Source organism: Lupinus angustifolius, chromosome LG18, assembly GCF_001865875.1.
Source record: "Lupinus angustifolius cultivar Tanjil chromosome LG18, LupAngTanjil_v1.0, whole genome shotgun sequence".
Lineage (NCBI taxonomy): Eukaryota > Viridiplantae > Streptophyta > Magnoliopsida > Fabales > Fabaceae > Lupinus > Lupinus angustifolius.
Genome location: NC_032026.1, coordinates 13,808,911 through 13,824,753, shown reverse-complemented (window position 1 = coordinate 13,824,753; position 15,843 = coordinate 13,808,911). Strand labels below are relative to the sequence as shown.

The 15,843-nt window shown below is 35.3% G+C and overlaps 3 protein-coding genes across 7 annotated transcripts; all 3 read left to right on the top strand.

Annotated features, from left to right (window-relative positions):
- LOC109332980 (F-box protein SKIP31) lies at nt 1,466-4,721 on the top strand. 4 transcript variants are annotated; one of them, XM_019568177.1, is made up of 9 exons: nt 1,466-1,771; nt 2,268-2,486; nt 2,576-2,649; nt 3,007-3,082; nt 3,262-3,372; nt 3,660-3,834; nt 3,957-4,076; nt 4,217-4,282; nt 4,386-4,688. In XM_019568177.1, the coding sequence occupies exons 1-9, from the start codon at nt 1,694-1,696 to the stop codon at nt 4,454-4,456; spliced, it is 990 nt and encodes a 329-aa protein (XP_019423722.1). In that variant the 5' UTR covers nt 1,466-1,693; the 3' UTR covers nt 4,457-4,688. The 4 variants fall into 4 exon arrangements, with proteins under 4 accessions (XP_019423722.1, XP_019423723.1, XP_019423724.1 ...); XM_019568178.1 differs by having other exon boundaries at nt 1,469-1,771; nt 2,271-2,486; XM_019568179.1 differs by having other exon boundaries at nt 1,471-1,771; nt 3,957-4,075; nt 4,222-4,282; nt 4,386-4,721.
- LOC109332979 (ABC transporter E family member 2) lies at nt 5,736-10,613 on the top strand. Its single transcript, XM_019568175.1, has 12 exons — nt 5,736-5,930; nt 6,103-6,188; nt 6,274-6,371; nt 6,461-6,578; nt 6,662-6,751; nt 7,499-7,803; nt 7,902-8,097; nt 8,416-8,601; nt 8,691-8,963; nt 9,408-9,653; nt 10,019-10,159; nt 10,240-10,613. Exons 1-11 carry the CDS (start codon nt 5,828-5,830, stop codon nt 10,136-10,138), a joined length of 1,821 nt encoding a protein of 606 aa, XP_019423720.1. The 5' UTR covers nt 5,736-5,827; the 3' UTR covers nt 10,139-10,159; nt 10,240-10,613.
- On the top strand, nt 11,898-15,451 carry LOC109333103 (probable LRR receptor-like serine/threonine-protein kinase At3g47570). Of its 2 annotated transcripts, none has more exons than XM_019568380.1 (3): nt 11,898-14,666; nt 14,765-15,187; nt 15,305-15,451. In XM_019568380.1, exons 1-2 carry the CDS (start codon nt 11,975-11,977, stop codon nt 15,136-15,138), a joined length of 3,066 nt encoding a protein of 1,021 aa, XP_019423925.1. In that variant the 5' UTR covers nt 11,898-11,974; the 3' UTR covers nt 15,139-15,187; nt 15,305-15,451. The 2 variants fall into 2 exon arrangements, with proteins under 2 accessions (XP_019423925.1, XP_019423926.1); XM_019568381.1 differs by having other exon boundaries at nt 14,765-15,169; nt 15,390-15,422.

Sequence of the window (15,843 nt, the reverse complement as noted above, 5' to 3'; positions counted from 1 at the left end):
CACCTCTGCATGAAGTTCCTCTCCATCGGTCTCCAAGTCTGCACCATCAAGGGAGACCAGCACTCAGCCCGCAGCTGCTACCAGATGAGCTTCCGCCCCCACTTCACCAAGCCGCACGTTCCTCCCTCCAAAAGACCTTGGAGCGTGCAGATGGTAGAGTTGGACGTTCGTGCGGACGAAGGGGACCTCCGACCACAACCACAAGGAGACAAAACAGCTCTACAACTGGGCCAATCACCAGGGCAGGTGGTATACCTTGGCAGCTCCCTCCCATCAAATCAAAAGTCCCGACTGGAAACGGCGCTGAAGGCCAACCGGGACCTCTTCGCCTGGTCTGCAGTAGATATGCCAAGCATCGACCCTTCTTTCGCCTGCCACCGACTGACGACAAAACCAGGAGCTAGACCAATGGCGCAACGAAGACGAAAAATGGGGACGGACAAGGCCAAAGAAGTTGTTGCTAAAGTAGCCGAGTTGCTAGAGGCTGGGTTCATCCGCGAAATCACCTACACCACATGGTTGGCGAATGTCGTCCTGGTAAAGAAACCCTCAGGGAAATGGCGGATGTGCGTGGACTACACCGACCTCAATAAGGTATGCCCTAAAGACCCTTATCCTCTCCCAAACATTGATCATTTGGTGGATAATTCCTCAGGATATCAGTACTTGTCCTTCATGTATGCATACTCCGGCTACAATCAGATCCCAATGTACCCTCCCGACCAAGAAAAGACTGCATTCATTACTGATCGGGCCGCCTACTGCTACACGGTCATGCCTTTCGGTTTGAAGAATGCGGGGGCGACATATCAAAGAATGATGAGCAAAGTGTTCGCCGGCCAGACCGGAGAACACATGGAGGTCTACATGGACGATATGATCGCCAAAAGCCTCCCCAGCGAGGATCATATCGCCATCCTTGGGCGTGGGTTGGCGAATGTAAAGCTATTACATGCAAAGAATTTCTCAAAGTATGGCGAATGGCGTGGGTTGAAGAACAGCTAAGAAGGTTTGCATCCAGAAGTTTGATAACTAATTTCTCAAAGTACCAGAACACAATTTACCCTTATAGTTCATAGGGAAGACATCTGGTTAAAAGTGCCAGAACGTAGCACTTTTTGATGAGATGTTGGTCTAATGATGTAAGATGTCACATAGAATGACCAAAATATTAAAAGTTTGATTCTTGGGAGCAATAATTATTGAGAAAGATAACTACAAACCCTAAAAAAAATTAATTTCTTACCCAAGAAGAACGAGCATACCCTTTGTGGTACAAAAAAAAACTTTATCTTATAAAAAAAAAATGAAGCATACATATAATTGAAAATTGGTATAAACCTAGCATCATATCTCATAAATTTAAAAATAAAATATACCCTTTTATTAAACCATTCAAAAACAACTGGCAAAAAATCCTTAAACTTATCTTTGGGAGTGTATTGTTTTAGTTGGAAATTGAAATTTGATCCCATCATATATTCTCTAATTAGAATATATTTGTGGTTCCGGGTAGGTATTCTACATTAGATAAAACGGGTCGGGTAAACCCGAAAAGCATCTGACCGTTCATTCTCCTTGGCATCTATTCCATGCCACTCTTCTTCATCTTCTTCATTCGGCCTCAACCGTTCTTCATATTCCGCCACCGCCACACCACTTCTCTCCGATTTATTCTCAATTCTGCGACACCATGTCTCTTTCCGATGACGAGGATGAAAATCTAGCCCATTTTCTCGAATCTGAAGTTCTCTCCGAAGCCTCCGACCTGGTATTGTTCGTACTTTTTTATTTTAATTTTTCCCATAATTCATGACATGATAACGATTCCTGTAGATGATAAAAGTTAGGGTTTTTAATTTGAAATCAGAAAATAATTTTTTTTTAGTTTTTTATTTCTGGAATCACAAGGCAGTGTTGGTATTCCCGTTACTTTCAACAATAAAAATTTGCGTAATTCATTACATGATAATTATTGTTTGGAATTGAGATTCAGAATTTTTTATTTTTGGAGGATTTATTTCTGGTACTAGAATATATCTCCGATGTCTCAGACCTCGTATCCCGATTATTTATAATTAAATATTTGAAATTTATGATATTGTTAATGATTTCGATAAACCAGGTTTTGGAATTGGGTTCAGAAAAGAATGTTTTTTCTTAGAATATTTTTTTGTTATATTGAAAATCATTTTCGCAGTAGCTGTCTCTGACCTTTGATATTTGAAGTTAATGTGCGGTGAGTATAATTTTAGTGGCTATTGTAGCAGGAAGTGGATAATGTAGAGGAACCCAAAGCAAAGAGAAAGAAGGTAGATGAGGCTGAGAGTAGTAAGGAGGGTGCTAAAAAGAGTACCAGATCATCATCTGAGCTTAAGAACTATGGTGTCAATAATGGCACTGTGTCAACGAGGATTGATACTGGTTTCTTCAGCAATATTCCTCCCGAGCTTTTCCATCGCATACTCAAATTTCTGTCCTCCGAGGTACATATGCTGTTTCTATCCTCCATGGTACATCCAAGGGAGACAAAACCCTTCAATTGTGACTGACTGTACTTTTTTTATTGCTGCAGGACCTTGTTTCTTGTTCCTTGGTCTGTAAGTTTCTAAATTATGCAGCATCTGATGAATCACTATGGCGTCGCTTGTAAGTTGATATTGTTTCATTAAAGTTTTCACATTTTGAAGTGTTGTTGATTGTTGGTAGGAATTTAGTATCTGATTGGATGGCTTCAATTGTCAAATTCAGTTTATATATTCTCAGTTTGTGATCTACTGAGTATTGACATTCTAGTTGACACAGGGTAGTTGTTATGAGACACTCAAGTGCCATTTCAAGTGGAGGCACTCCCCTCTTATCAGCTTTGCTTTTAGGAGTGGGTTATCCTCTATTTCAGTAGTTCATGTTGATTATGATTCCTTTGTTTTTGTGAGATCTGTACTATTATAAATGCATGAACAATGTTTGGGCTTATTACCATCTGCCATTGTAAAATGTGTTCAGGTACTGTATGCGATGGGGTCTTCTCCCCCCCACAAGGAAGTTGAGGGAATGCCCGTGGAAAATGTTATACATTCAGGTACATGCACATTTACATTTACATTTACATTTCTACTTCCACATACATGCAAGCATGATAGTTTACATACATGTATTAGAAAGTTCATCTTTGTTCTATTGGAAGCTGAATTTGTGTTATTCAGATCTTTCATTTTTAATTTTTGTGTTGCTCTTTTAATTTTCCTTATCATTATGCAGCGCGATGGAGAGGACATGGGTGAACTTGTCAGAAACTGCCAAAATGAGTTTAAGCAGTATTACATTCAAATGCAAGCAGCTAAACGAAGTCAGGCACCTCATCCTTCACTGGTAATGGGAGTTTGTTTTTTATAGTCTGCAATTTTGTACTGAATAAAAGAGAGTTATAGTCTTTATATAACTCTTGAAGGTGGTAAGAGAACGGGAGAGTTGAAAGTTTATATATTAATGCTTATTCGCTTTTGTTGCAAGTGTGTCCACCCCACTAGGGATTGGGGATTTCATAATGTTATGCTATTGCTATGCTGCAAAGTAATTTTGTATCTTTTATGTTATGAAGCTTTTTCATACGCCTCTTAACCATTAGAATTTTTTCCCTCTGTTCTCTACATGAGAAGTTGAATGATGATAGGATACTTCTTGACAAAACATTAGCTGATCAAGTGGCATCATGGAAAAGTAGCAAAGGCCTCAGTGATACAGTGGTGACAGATCATGCTTGTTCTGGGGAAACATGCTCTTACTACCAAATTGGAGATGTATTTATTTGTGAGAAGACTGGGCAAGTTCATGGTAGGAAACATTTTCTACGGCAATGCTTCTGAGTTTTAATTACTTGTCATTTACATATGAACTTTATATTTAAATCCTCTGGAATGAGTTAGAACTTATAATGTGTTGATTTTCTCTTTTAGTTTGTGATGATACATGTAGAGAAGTAATAATGGATCCGACCAATGAGCTTTTGGTCTGTACAATATCGGGGCACTGTTTCGATAGATTACTTTCAGCTGCTGAAATGGAGCCTGATGCTGTAAGTCTAAACATCCTTTAATATAACAATTCTTTTATTCAATATATATCCGCCATATTAGCCGACTTCACCTAGTGGGATTATAGCTTGGCTGTTATATATATTCACCACATTAACATATATCTTTTTTTCTTTTGAAATATCAGGAGCAGCAGCAAGGCGGCGTGACAGATGAAGCAGAACCATTTATGGGATCTGGCCGTTTTGGTAAACACATCGATTTGGCTTTTATTATTAATTTTGTTGGGTTTAAATCAGTTCTTGAAAATGAATCTCATTATGATACAATTGTCTTCATTTATTTTTGTAGCACGAGCTTATTTGCTGGGATATAATTGTGCTGATGAAAAGGAGCTTGAAGCTACTTTGAGGTTTTGCTGATCTTCACATCTATCTATATGAAGAGGAATATGTAATTTCTCATGGTTTTACTTATTTAACATAGTGTACTGTTTTCCTATTGAAATACTACAACCTTAGCATAAGAATATCAGTTTTGCTACATGGGGCAATGCTTAAGAATTTCAAAAGTTGTGTTAGGAATAATGTATTCGATGTAGAGAAATAACTTTTTTTTTTGCTTTTCAAAGAAGATAATTACTTTTAATTCCAATACTGGGCAGAAAAATTATTTTTCCTCTATTTACTCTATATCATATTTCCCTCCTTCTTTAGGACTTTGGCAGAAAAATCACTCATGGTTGGGGTGGATTTGCATTGGGATGTTTCTCATGAATTTCATGGGAGAAGTGACGAACGTAGTTATAAAGTTAGTGATGTCTTATCCTTTTAAAGGCATAAATTCAACAATCATAGATGAGAAAATGGTCTCAAAAGCATTGAACGTATTACAATGAGTTGTTCTAGTTTAATCGGTTAAATTCATAACGACCAATAGCAGAATTTAAGATTATTTAAAAAACTAATAAAATATAGTACAATTTATTTCTAAACTAATCAATTTGAAACAAATGTAATAAATTAATTTTTATAAATTTCACTTGATCGAATCGTTTATTCATTGTTAAGCTATGATTTTTTGAAAGGCCATATTATCATTCTTTCAGGTGGGCTGTTTTTTTTTTTAATATAATGCTAACACAACTGAAACATTTAAAAACAACCTCTATTATTTTTAAACATAGTTACAGACTTATATTTGATTTAGGATATAACTACCATTAGTATACAATTTTTTACTGGATTATCTACCATTCACTATACTGCTTTTATTTAAAAATTAATAATAATCAACACATGACTAATAATGTCTTTGGGTTTGTAACTAATTTTTAAGTACTCATGCTATTTAAGTCTCTCACAATATATTAACTAAATTGTTAACAATTTTTGTTGCTCATAACAAATATATTTTTAGAAAAAAACGTATAGACTAACTGTATAACATATTTTTATACTATCATTGTTTAATAATCTTAAACTTCACTCTTAAATAAAAAATAATATAAATAAATAATAAAAATATATTGAAAATATATAAAATCTTTTAATAATCATAATACCCCACACAAACTCCATGTTGAAATAATAATAGATGAGGACCCAATAGATAATGTTTTATGGTTCGGATCCACGCAGTAAAACCCGACCCAGAAAACCAGTAACCAGTTACACGCAGCTGAAGCAAGTAACCCTAACTTAGATTCCTTTCCTTTTCCGACTCATTGAAGAGTAGTAGCACACATCTCTCTCTCTCTCTCTCTCTCTTGAATCACTTCCGAATTCACAACCATGTCTGATCGATTGACTCGTATCGCCATCGTCAGCAACGACAGGTGTAAGCCCAAAAAGTGCCGCCAGGAGTGTAAGAAAAGTTGCCCTGTCGTCAGAACCGGTAATCTATTATTCCTTATTTTCATCTCAATCCTTCAAATTTTGCTACTTTAATCTGATACATCAAGTGGGGTTTGGTTTTATTTTATTTTATTTGGAAATTTTATTTTAATATAATCTGCGTGTCACATAACTCTGATATTGAAAGTTGAACTATGTTATTCTGATTGTAGGTAGGTTGTGTATTGAGGTTACTCAGGCATCTAAGATTGCTTTCATATCTGAGGAATTATGCATTGGATGTGGTATTTGTGTTAAGGTATATTGATTCAAAATGCTTTTATTCTGTTTTGATTATATTTTATTGGTTTATTATTATCATCTGATGTTATCTGTTTGTATAGAAATGTCCTTTTGAAGCCATCCAGATTATCAACTTGCCTAAGGATTTGGACAAAGATACCACTCACAGATATGGTCCTAATACTTTTAAGCTGCACAGGTGAGCTATTTAACTAAATTTCTATGAATATTTGGTGGTCGTGTGTTTCAATTTGGTTTTTGACGAACAGAACTGTGATGTAATGGCAGGTTGCCTGTGCCAAGGCCGGGGCAGGTGCTTGGGTTGGTTGGGACTAATGGAATTGGGAAATCCACCGCCCTTAAAGTTTTGGCTGGAAAACTGAAACCAAACTTGGGTCGTTTCACTGTAATAACCAAATTTTTTTATTTATTATTTGTTAACTTGTCTGAGATTTATTTCATTTGTTTAATTTTCATATTCCTTTGCAGAATCCCCCTGATTGGCAGGAAATTTTAACATATTTTCGAGGATCTGAATTGCAGAATTACTTCACTCGTATTCTAGAGGATGACTTGAAGGTGATGTTTGTCTCCCTCTTTAATACATATGTATGCGGGAATTTTTGTTTTGACTGTGTCAACTTGCTTGAATGATTATGTGTTTTTTCATACTTGTCTGATAGTGTTTTCTTTCTAATCTTCGTACTGAAACTGTGGCCATTGCCAATTATTTGATTGAAGAGTCAATGAACCTAGTTTGATAAAATTTGCCTAAACTGAGAAGGGCTATAATAATGCTGCTAATAGAGTTAGGAATGGTTGTCATTCTATTTTCTGTCTAAGATGACTGATTTACAGCATATTGCATTGACATTAGCAGATTAACTTAAGTTACTTAACGCAGCCGGAAATAAGTTGTTAGTCAGTCTTATAATACTATGTCGAGTTAGCTACTAGAGAAGTTATACCAAGTTACCAACTGCAACCAGCAAAAGCCTTTTCCTACCAGGTGGTCTCACTAGTGAGCAGTTATAATATATAGGTATTGTTTAAAACATCGAGGGAAGTGCAAGTTAATTACCATAAGCTTCGATTAATATTGTTTGTTGCTGTTTAGAATGTTGCATCGTAATATTCTTTAATTACTTCCCAAGTTAGTTTGTGTTAGATAATCATTCAGAAAATAGTTGGTGGCTCATCATTCACATCAAATGCTGTTAATTGAATTTTGTATTTATTAGATATTATACTGCAGTTTTTTATATAAAAACTCTTCCGTTCCTGCTAGTAATTGTGCTTATTTTAATATAATTTCAAATTTCACAGGCTATCATCAAGCCTCAGTATGTTGACCACATTCCAAAAGCTGTGCAAGGAAATGTGGGGCAGGTGCTTGATCAGAAAGACGAGAGAGATGCTAAAGCAGAACTTTGTGCTGATCTTGATCTTAACCAGGTTATAGATCGTAATGTTGGAGACCTTTCAGGTGGAGAGCTCCAAAGGTTTGCCATTGCAGTTGTTGCCATCCAGCATGCTGAGATATACATGTTTGATGAACCTTCTAGTTATCTTGATGTGAAACAAAGACTGAAAGCTGCCCAAGTTATTCGATCATTGCTCAGGCCAAATAGGTTTTTTTCTCTTTCAATAGTATCTGCTTTAAATCTTGTCTATATTGTAATGCCTACTTTTCCTTGATATATTTAATTTGTTTCCAATCCTTTTCCAGCTATGTAATTGTCGTCGAGCACGACCTTAGTGTCTTGGACTACTTATCAGACTTTATCTGCTGTTTGTATGGCAAACCTGGTGCATATGGAGTTGTAACACTTCCTTTCTCAGTCAGAGAAGGAATTAACATCTTCTTGGCTGGGTTTGTTCCAACAGAAAATCTTAGATTCCGGGAAGAGTCTCTTACCTTCAAGGTAAATATAATCCTTATTTGCATCTCCTGTCTCCAGTTTGTTGAATTTAAACCCAATATGGGTGATGAAAATAATGAGATTCAGCACTGGAATAGCTTTTTGTTTAACATGCTGAAAATTAAATTCAGTGAAGATATGCTAAAAATATTCAATCTTTCTTTTATAAACTTGTTGCATGCAATTATTTCCTCCACCATTGTCATGACTATATTATTAAATTTTCATACTTTCAGCACTTCATCGGCGAATATTTTTAAACATTATAAATTTGGGCTTATTCTTTGTTTATCAAATACACCTTACTCTTGTTCTGTACAGGTTGCTGAGACTCCACAGGAAACTGCTGAGGAAGCTCAGTCATACTCTCGATACAAATACCCAACCATGACCAAAACTCAAGGCAATTTCAGACTTCGTGTAGCTGAAGGAGAATTTACTGATTCTCAGATTGTTGTGATGCTGGGTGAGAATGGGACAGGAAAGACTACATTTATTCGTATGCTGGTATTGTTTTTTATTGTTATACCCATTTCTTTATGGAACTGAGTAACTCTTCCACGTATTTATTCAGTCTATTACTTGGTTTTATCCAGGCTGGTTTATTGAAACCTGATGCTATAGAAGGTGGATCTGATGTGGAGATGCCTGAGTTTAATGTGTCTTACAAGCCTCAAAAGATTAGCCCGAAGTTCCAATCAACTGTTAGAAGCTTGCTACATCAAAAAATACGTGATGCATATACCCATCCCCAGTTTATATCTGATGTGATGAAGCCACTTCTTATTGAACAGTTAATGGACCAAGAAGTTGTGAATCTCTCTGGTGGAGAGTTGCAAAGAGTTGCATTGTGTCTATGTCTCGGAAAGGTATTATAAACATTATCCCTGAGAGCTGCTTCAGATTGCTTATGGACCTTAATTGTAGTGTCCCTGCCTCATTTTACATTCTTGACTATCATAGTAGTTTCCTATACATGTTGCAAATGCGGTGTCTTTCTTTCCGTATCATGAATATAGTTTTGTGCTAATCTCATATGAAGTTTTTTTTTAATCACTTCACCAAAAATTAATTTTTTCCATATCATGTGAATTTTTCTCTGACTGCTAAGTGTATGTCCTTCTACCAAAGTAAGTACAAAACATATTCTACCATAGCAGCCCTTAGACAGATCCGTGCTAATGCATGACAAGATTTTTGTAACTATATCACATGGTTTTGTTGTGTGATTTGCTGTCTCTATGATTTATGACTCCATTTCAAACTAAATCACATTCAAAATTTTCTGATCCATTTTTGTCCCACCACAACAGCCTGCAGATATCTACCTGATAGATGAGCCAAGCGCATATCTTGATTCTGAACAGCGAATTCATGCTGCCAAAGTCATCAAGAGGTTTATTCTTCATGCAAAGAAAACGGCTTTTGTGGTTGAGCATGATTTTATCATGGCAACTTATCTTGCTGACAGAGTTATTGTTTATGAGGGCCAACCATCAATTGATTGTACTGCAAATTCTCCACAATCTTTATTGAGTGGGATGAACCTTTTCTTATCAGTAAGTATCATTACTTTTTTCCTTCTGATTTGAAGTATTTTGCATGCTACAAATTTGTTCTCCGTGCTGGTGTGTGTTGGGAAAAAATAGTGTGTAAGTAGTAAGGAAAAGAGATAAATGGCTATAAACTGTTCTATTATTGAAAGACTTGATAATGTGATGTAATGTAATATCAACTATAAACCCACGTGTCCTATTTTATAGTGATAGTAGAATCATAGTTGTAATTATCTAAGGAAGCAAATTTCATGAAATATGGAAACAATCTTAAGGAATCTTATAAAATATTCTGAAGATCTTCTAGGATACAATAGAAATATTACTCAGGACGTGATAGATATAATATTTTTTCTGTATCGCTGCAGCATCTTAATATCACATTTAGAAGAGACCCAACTAATTTTCGACCAAGGATCAACAAACTTGATTCAACCAAGGACAGAGAACAAAAGAATGCTGGGTCTTATTATTACCTTGATGACTGAGTTTATTATACTCATGTTCAGGTTTGTCCCAATTGGCCATTCCTTCTACATTTAATGTTTGTCACAGAAAGCTGGAAATGACTTTTTTATCTTTGATGCAGTTTCTCTTTCACCAATGCAACATTGCACCAGTTTCTCTTTCACCAATGCAACATCATTTGATACATTGACATATAAGTGTCCCTATTGCTGTTGAAGGCTTCTTTTTCAATGGATTGAGGACCCTGCATGCATACATTCAGGCCTAATATCTAGTGCAGTTGCTCAGCACCAATTTTTGCATGATTTGGATGGGTGAATCTGAATACTACATGAGTTTATATTATTGGTCTTCATGTCTCTCAAATTTAGAGGAACAACTTTGATGTCAGATTGAGTTTATCACTATTTTGGCTCTTATAATTTGTTAGATTAATATGTAATAAGATTGATTTTATCCAATGTGGAGATAAATTTGTGGTGGGTGTTTATGTGACATTTTATAAAGTTTTATATCCCCTCTCGCTCAATGATTTTACAAAAATATGTTTGCTCTTAAAAGCAACTGACCTGGCAAGACAAAAAATTAGATAAAATAAATAAAAGCAAATAAATTATCAAGATCTAATGGTTTAGATTTACTTACTACTTCAAATTATTAGATTTCCCTAGAATTTATGGTTAAAATGTGGTTTAAGTTTAAAGTCTTACTCTTGGAGTAAGTTTAAAAATTTATTCTTTGAGTAAGGAGATTCCCTCCGATTATATCAATTACAAGTGAAGTGTAGTTTCAACTAATTAGATAGAAAATAATATTTTCAAATTAAAAGAAATATTCTTAATCTTTATAATGGAATTATTAATCATTATTAGCATGTGTTGACTTTAACCAAAAGCAAACCATGTAGTTTCAACTAATTAGATAGAAAATAATATTTTCAAATTAAAAGAAATATCCTTAATCTTTATAATGGAATTATTAATCATTATTAGTATGTGTTGACTCTAACCAAAAGCAAACCAATAGCATGACAAGAAAACCTCACTTCCCACCAATCCATGGAAACAATTGTGAACTCAACCTACCCAAAGATATATATGGCATCAATCATAAATCTCTATCATGTTGAGTTGAAATCAATTCATGTTCATTTGGCTTTAAAACTGACTTCATTGTTTTTCTTGTTTTTGGACAATAATAATAAAATTAACCCAGTACATGAATTTGTCTCTGGTTCAAATCCCAACAACCACACTCTTTCTCTCATCCCCATTATAAAATATTGTCTACAAAAAAATTACAAAATGTAAGAACAAATTATACCCATTTCTCACTTAATTAATCACACTATTTGGGCAACTGTGATTTGTAATTATTGTTGGATGTATTAATTTAGAAAGTGAAGAGTAAGGAAGAACCAAGTCTCATTCATGAATTGATATCATAAACTTAATTGGTATGACAAATTTTGTTGAGAATGAATTGCTATATTACTTGATTATGACATGATAACCCACTTCTTGTTTCTGCAAAAATAAGTCCAACTACAAGATACTATCTCAATCATCACAGATACAAAAGTCTCTTCACTCTCAATACTTAATAGTATATTGCATTTCAACACTTAATATTATATTGCATTTCAATCTCCAAAACAAAGTCATAGGTCATAGCCAATATAGTGAGTGGACTAGTTCATGCATGAGTTAGTGGTTACTGAATTTAATTAATGGTCTACAATAAAAATTCATATGAGAACTCTCTATCCATATATATTGAGAGATGCTTGTACCAGACTACTATCTCCCAATTATCATCAAAACTTCGGATCTGACAACCTCTTTTAACTCAACCAAATGAAGCCTTTTTCTGTTACATTCCCTGTATTTTGGTTTATATACATTGACTTGCTTCTTTTCTTTGCTTCAGCATGGTTTGTCCCAAACACAAGTGCCTCTACATTAGGAAATGAGACTGATCATTTGGCATTGCTCAAATTCAAGGAATCAATATCCAAAGACCCTTATGGAGTGTTGAACTCTTGGAATAGTTCTAACCACTTCTGCAACTGGGATGGAATCACATGCAGTCCCATGCATCAAAGAGTTACAAAGCTGAACCTACCAGGATATCAGCTGCATGGAACCATAACTCCTCAAGTTGGAAACTTCACTTTTCTGAAACTCCTTGACCTCCACAACAATAGCTTCTATGGAAAAATCCCACAAGAATTGGGTGGTTTATTACAGATGAAGGCACTATATCTGACCAATAATTCCTTAGATGGTGAATTTCCTATAAGCTTGACAAATTGTTCTCAACTCATACACTTATACTTGTATGGTAACAATTTGAGTGGCAAAATACCAGCTGAAATTGGCTCTCTTAGAAAGCTTGAAATGTTGTTCCTTGGGAAGAACAATTTTGATGGGCAAATACCACAATCCATAGGGAATCTTTCATCCCTTGTTTATTTCAGTGTAGGTTTCAGTAACTTGGAGGGTTATATTCCACAAGAAATAGGCCTTTTGAGAAACTTGACATTTATATCAGTGGATGCCAACAAATTTTATGGTATGCTCCCATCTACTCTCTTCAATTTATCATATCTCACAGTAATCTCAGCTACTAGTAATCAATTTAATGGTTCTCTTCCACCAACCATGTTCCATACCCTCCCCAATCTCAAGTTCTTTTCAGTATATGGGAATCAACTCTCAGGTCCAATACCCATTTCTATCACCAATGCATCAGTCCTTCAACTTCTTGATCTTGGTGAAAACTCTTTTGTAGGACAAGTTCCAAGTCTAGGGAAGATGCAAGATGTATGGCTCATAAATTTGGAAGGAAACAATTTAGGTGACAATTCAACTGAGGACTTGGATTTTTTAAAACCATTGACAAATTGTAGCAAGTTGAGTACATTTGGTATAGACAACAATAATTTTGGAGGTCGTTTACCAAATTTCTTGGTAAACTTTTCCTCCCAACTAACTGAACTATATCTTGGGAATAACCAAATATTAGGAAAACTTCCTACAGATTTGGGAAATCTAACTGGTTTAATTGTCTTGAGCATGGAATCTAACCATTTAGATGGTGTTATTCCCCCGGCTTTCGGGAATTTTCAGAAGATACAATTGTTAGACTTGAATGGAAACAAACTATCAGGAGATATTCCAGCCTCCTTAGGCAACCTCAGTCAGTTGTTTTCTTTGGACTTATCACAAAATATGTTCCAAGGAAACATTCCTCCAACTATAGGAAACTGCCAAAAGTTACAATTCCTAGACCTTTCTCAAAACAACCTTGTAGGATCCATACCCTCAGAGATTTTTAGTATTTCCTCTTTGACAAACTTATTGAACTTGTCACAAAATTTATTTAGTGGCAATCTATCAGATGAAGTGGGAAGGCTAAAAAATATCGAACAACTCGATATATCTGGCAATCATTTATCTGGTGACATTCCTGGAGCTATTGGAGAATGCTTGAGCTTGGATCACCTTTATTTGCAAGGGAATTCCTTCAGTGGAATCATACCATCTTCTTTGGATTCACTGAAAGGTCTTCAACGTCTAGACCTGTCACGAAACAACTTATCTGGATCAATACCTGAAGGATTGCAAAATATTACTGTTTTAGAATACTTGAATGTTTCTTTTAACATGTTGGATGGTGAGGTACCAACAGAAGGTGTCTTTCAAAATTCTAGCAGGTTTTCCATAACTGGAAACAGTAAGCTTTGTGGGGGTATTACAAAGCTAAAACTACCACCATGCCCTGCCAAAGGCACAAAACATGAAAAACACTACAATTTTAAGAAGTTGATAGCAGTGTTAGTTTGTGTAGTGGCTTTTCTTCTCATATTGTCACTTAGCCTAACTTTATGCTGGATGAGAAAAAGAAACAAGAAACCATTTTCTGATCTACCAACAATTGACCAGTTAGTTAAGGTTTCATACCAAAACCTACATAATGGAACTGATGGATTCTCAGCTAAAAACTTAATAGGATCTGGAAATTTTGGCTTCGTCTTCAAAGGAACACTTGAGTCAGAAAATAAAGTTGTTGCCATAAAGGTCCTAAACCTTCAAAAGAAGGGAGCTCACAAGAGTTTCATTGCAGAGTGTAATGCGCTGAGAAATATTAGGCATCGGAATCTGGTTAAGATTTTAACATGTTGTTCCAGTACAGATTACAAAGGTCAAACATTTAAAGCTCTAGTTTTTGAGTACATGGCAAATGGAAGCTTAGAACAATGGTTGCATCCAGCAGCAGAAACTGCACAACAATCCAGAACACTGAATCTTGCTCAAAGATTCAATATTATTACTGATGTTGCTTCTGCAATCCATTATCTTCACTATGAATGTGAGCAAGCTATCATTCATTGTGATTTAAAGCCGAGCAATATTCTTATTGATGATTGCTTGGTAGCACATGTCAGTGATTTTGGCATAGCTAGGTTGCTCTCAAGTATTGGAGTCTCTTCAGAGCAAACTAGCACAACCGGAATAAAGGGGACTATTGGTTATGCTCCTCCAGGTATCGCATGATATTATGATTCTTAAATTTGGAAATTTCACTTTTTAATGTTTTGATGCAATGTTAAGGGTATTAACAAATTTTGCATTACATTTCAGAATATGGAATGAGTTCTGAGGTATCAATTGAAGGCGACATGTATAGCTTCGGAATTCTTGTTTTAGAAATTTTATCAGGAAAAAGACCTACAGATGAAATGTTTAAAGATGGTCAAAATCTTCATAACTATGTCAAAAATTCAATTCCGGACCACCTTTTGCAGATTGTGGACCCAACTATTCTCCCAGAGGAATTCGAACTGGATGGTGACAATGAGATCATGATACTTACAGATCCTAATGTAAAGGAAAGCTTACTTTCACTTTTTAGTATTGCACTGGCTTGTTCAGTGGAATCACCAAATCAAAGAATGAGTATGGTTGATGTGATTAAGGAGCTTAATGAGATCAAAAGTTCATTCTTTGTGGTGTAATTAATGGAGTCTGACTGCATTACAAACACAGGTAGATGCTTCTAGATAGTGCTACTCTTAGGTTACTATTACTACCATGTACCAAGCAATGCATGTAAATGTTTCATAAATTCCCTTGTCCTGTTTTCTTTTCCATGTAGAATATCATCGTTTTTTACATTTTTTTGAGTTAATGTTTTTTTCAATGTTTGTGTGTATCTTCACTCTATTTCTAAGTGTACATAGATAACCTACTTCTTCATGATTTACAAGTTGCGCGAAACTCGGCAAATATTCAAGCTGAAAGCAAGTACATGTCTGCATTTGGATCTCTTTATACCAATGATTATTTTCTACCATTTTTTATCACTATAATTTTAAGCCTAGCCTTTGAGTTCTATAACTGAAAATAGTAAGCTTTGTGGAGGTATTTCAAAGCTAAATAAATCTACCACCATGCTTTGTTAACTACAACTCTACAGCACCACAACAATGTATTTGGACCTGTCTATATCTATTATTTACTTCTATGATTTTTGGCTTCAATTTTTAGCCTAGCTTTCTGCATGCTTGTGTTGTTTGTACTTAAATTACTACAGCTTAGTTACTCTGCATTCTATGCATCATACCATCCTTGTACAATTTCCATTTTCTACTCTCTAAGTTTCCAAATATGCTGGGATTCATTGCTAATAAGGGGTGTGATTATTTCTTTTTGGTCCCTAT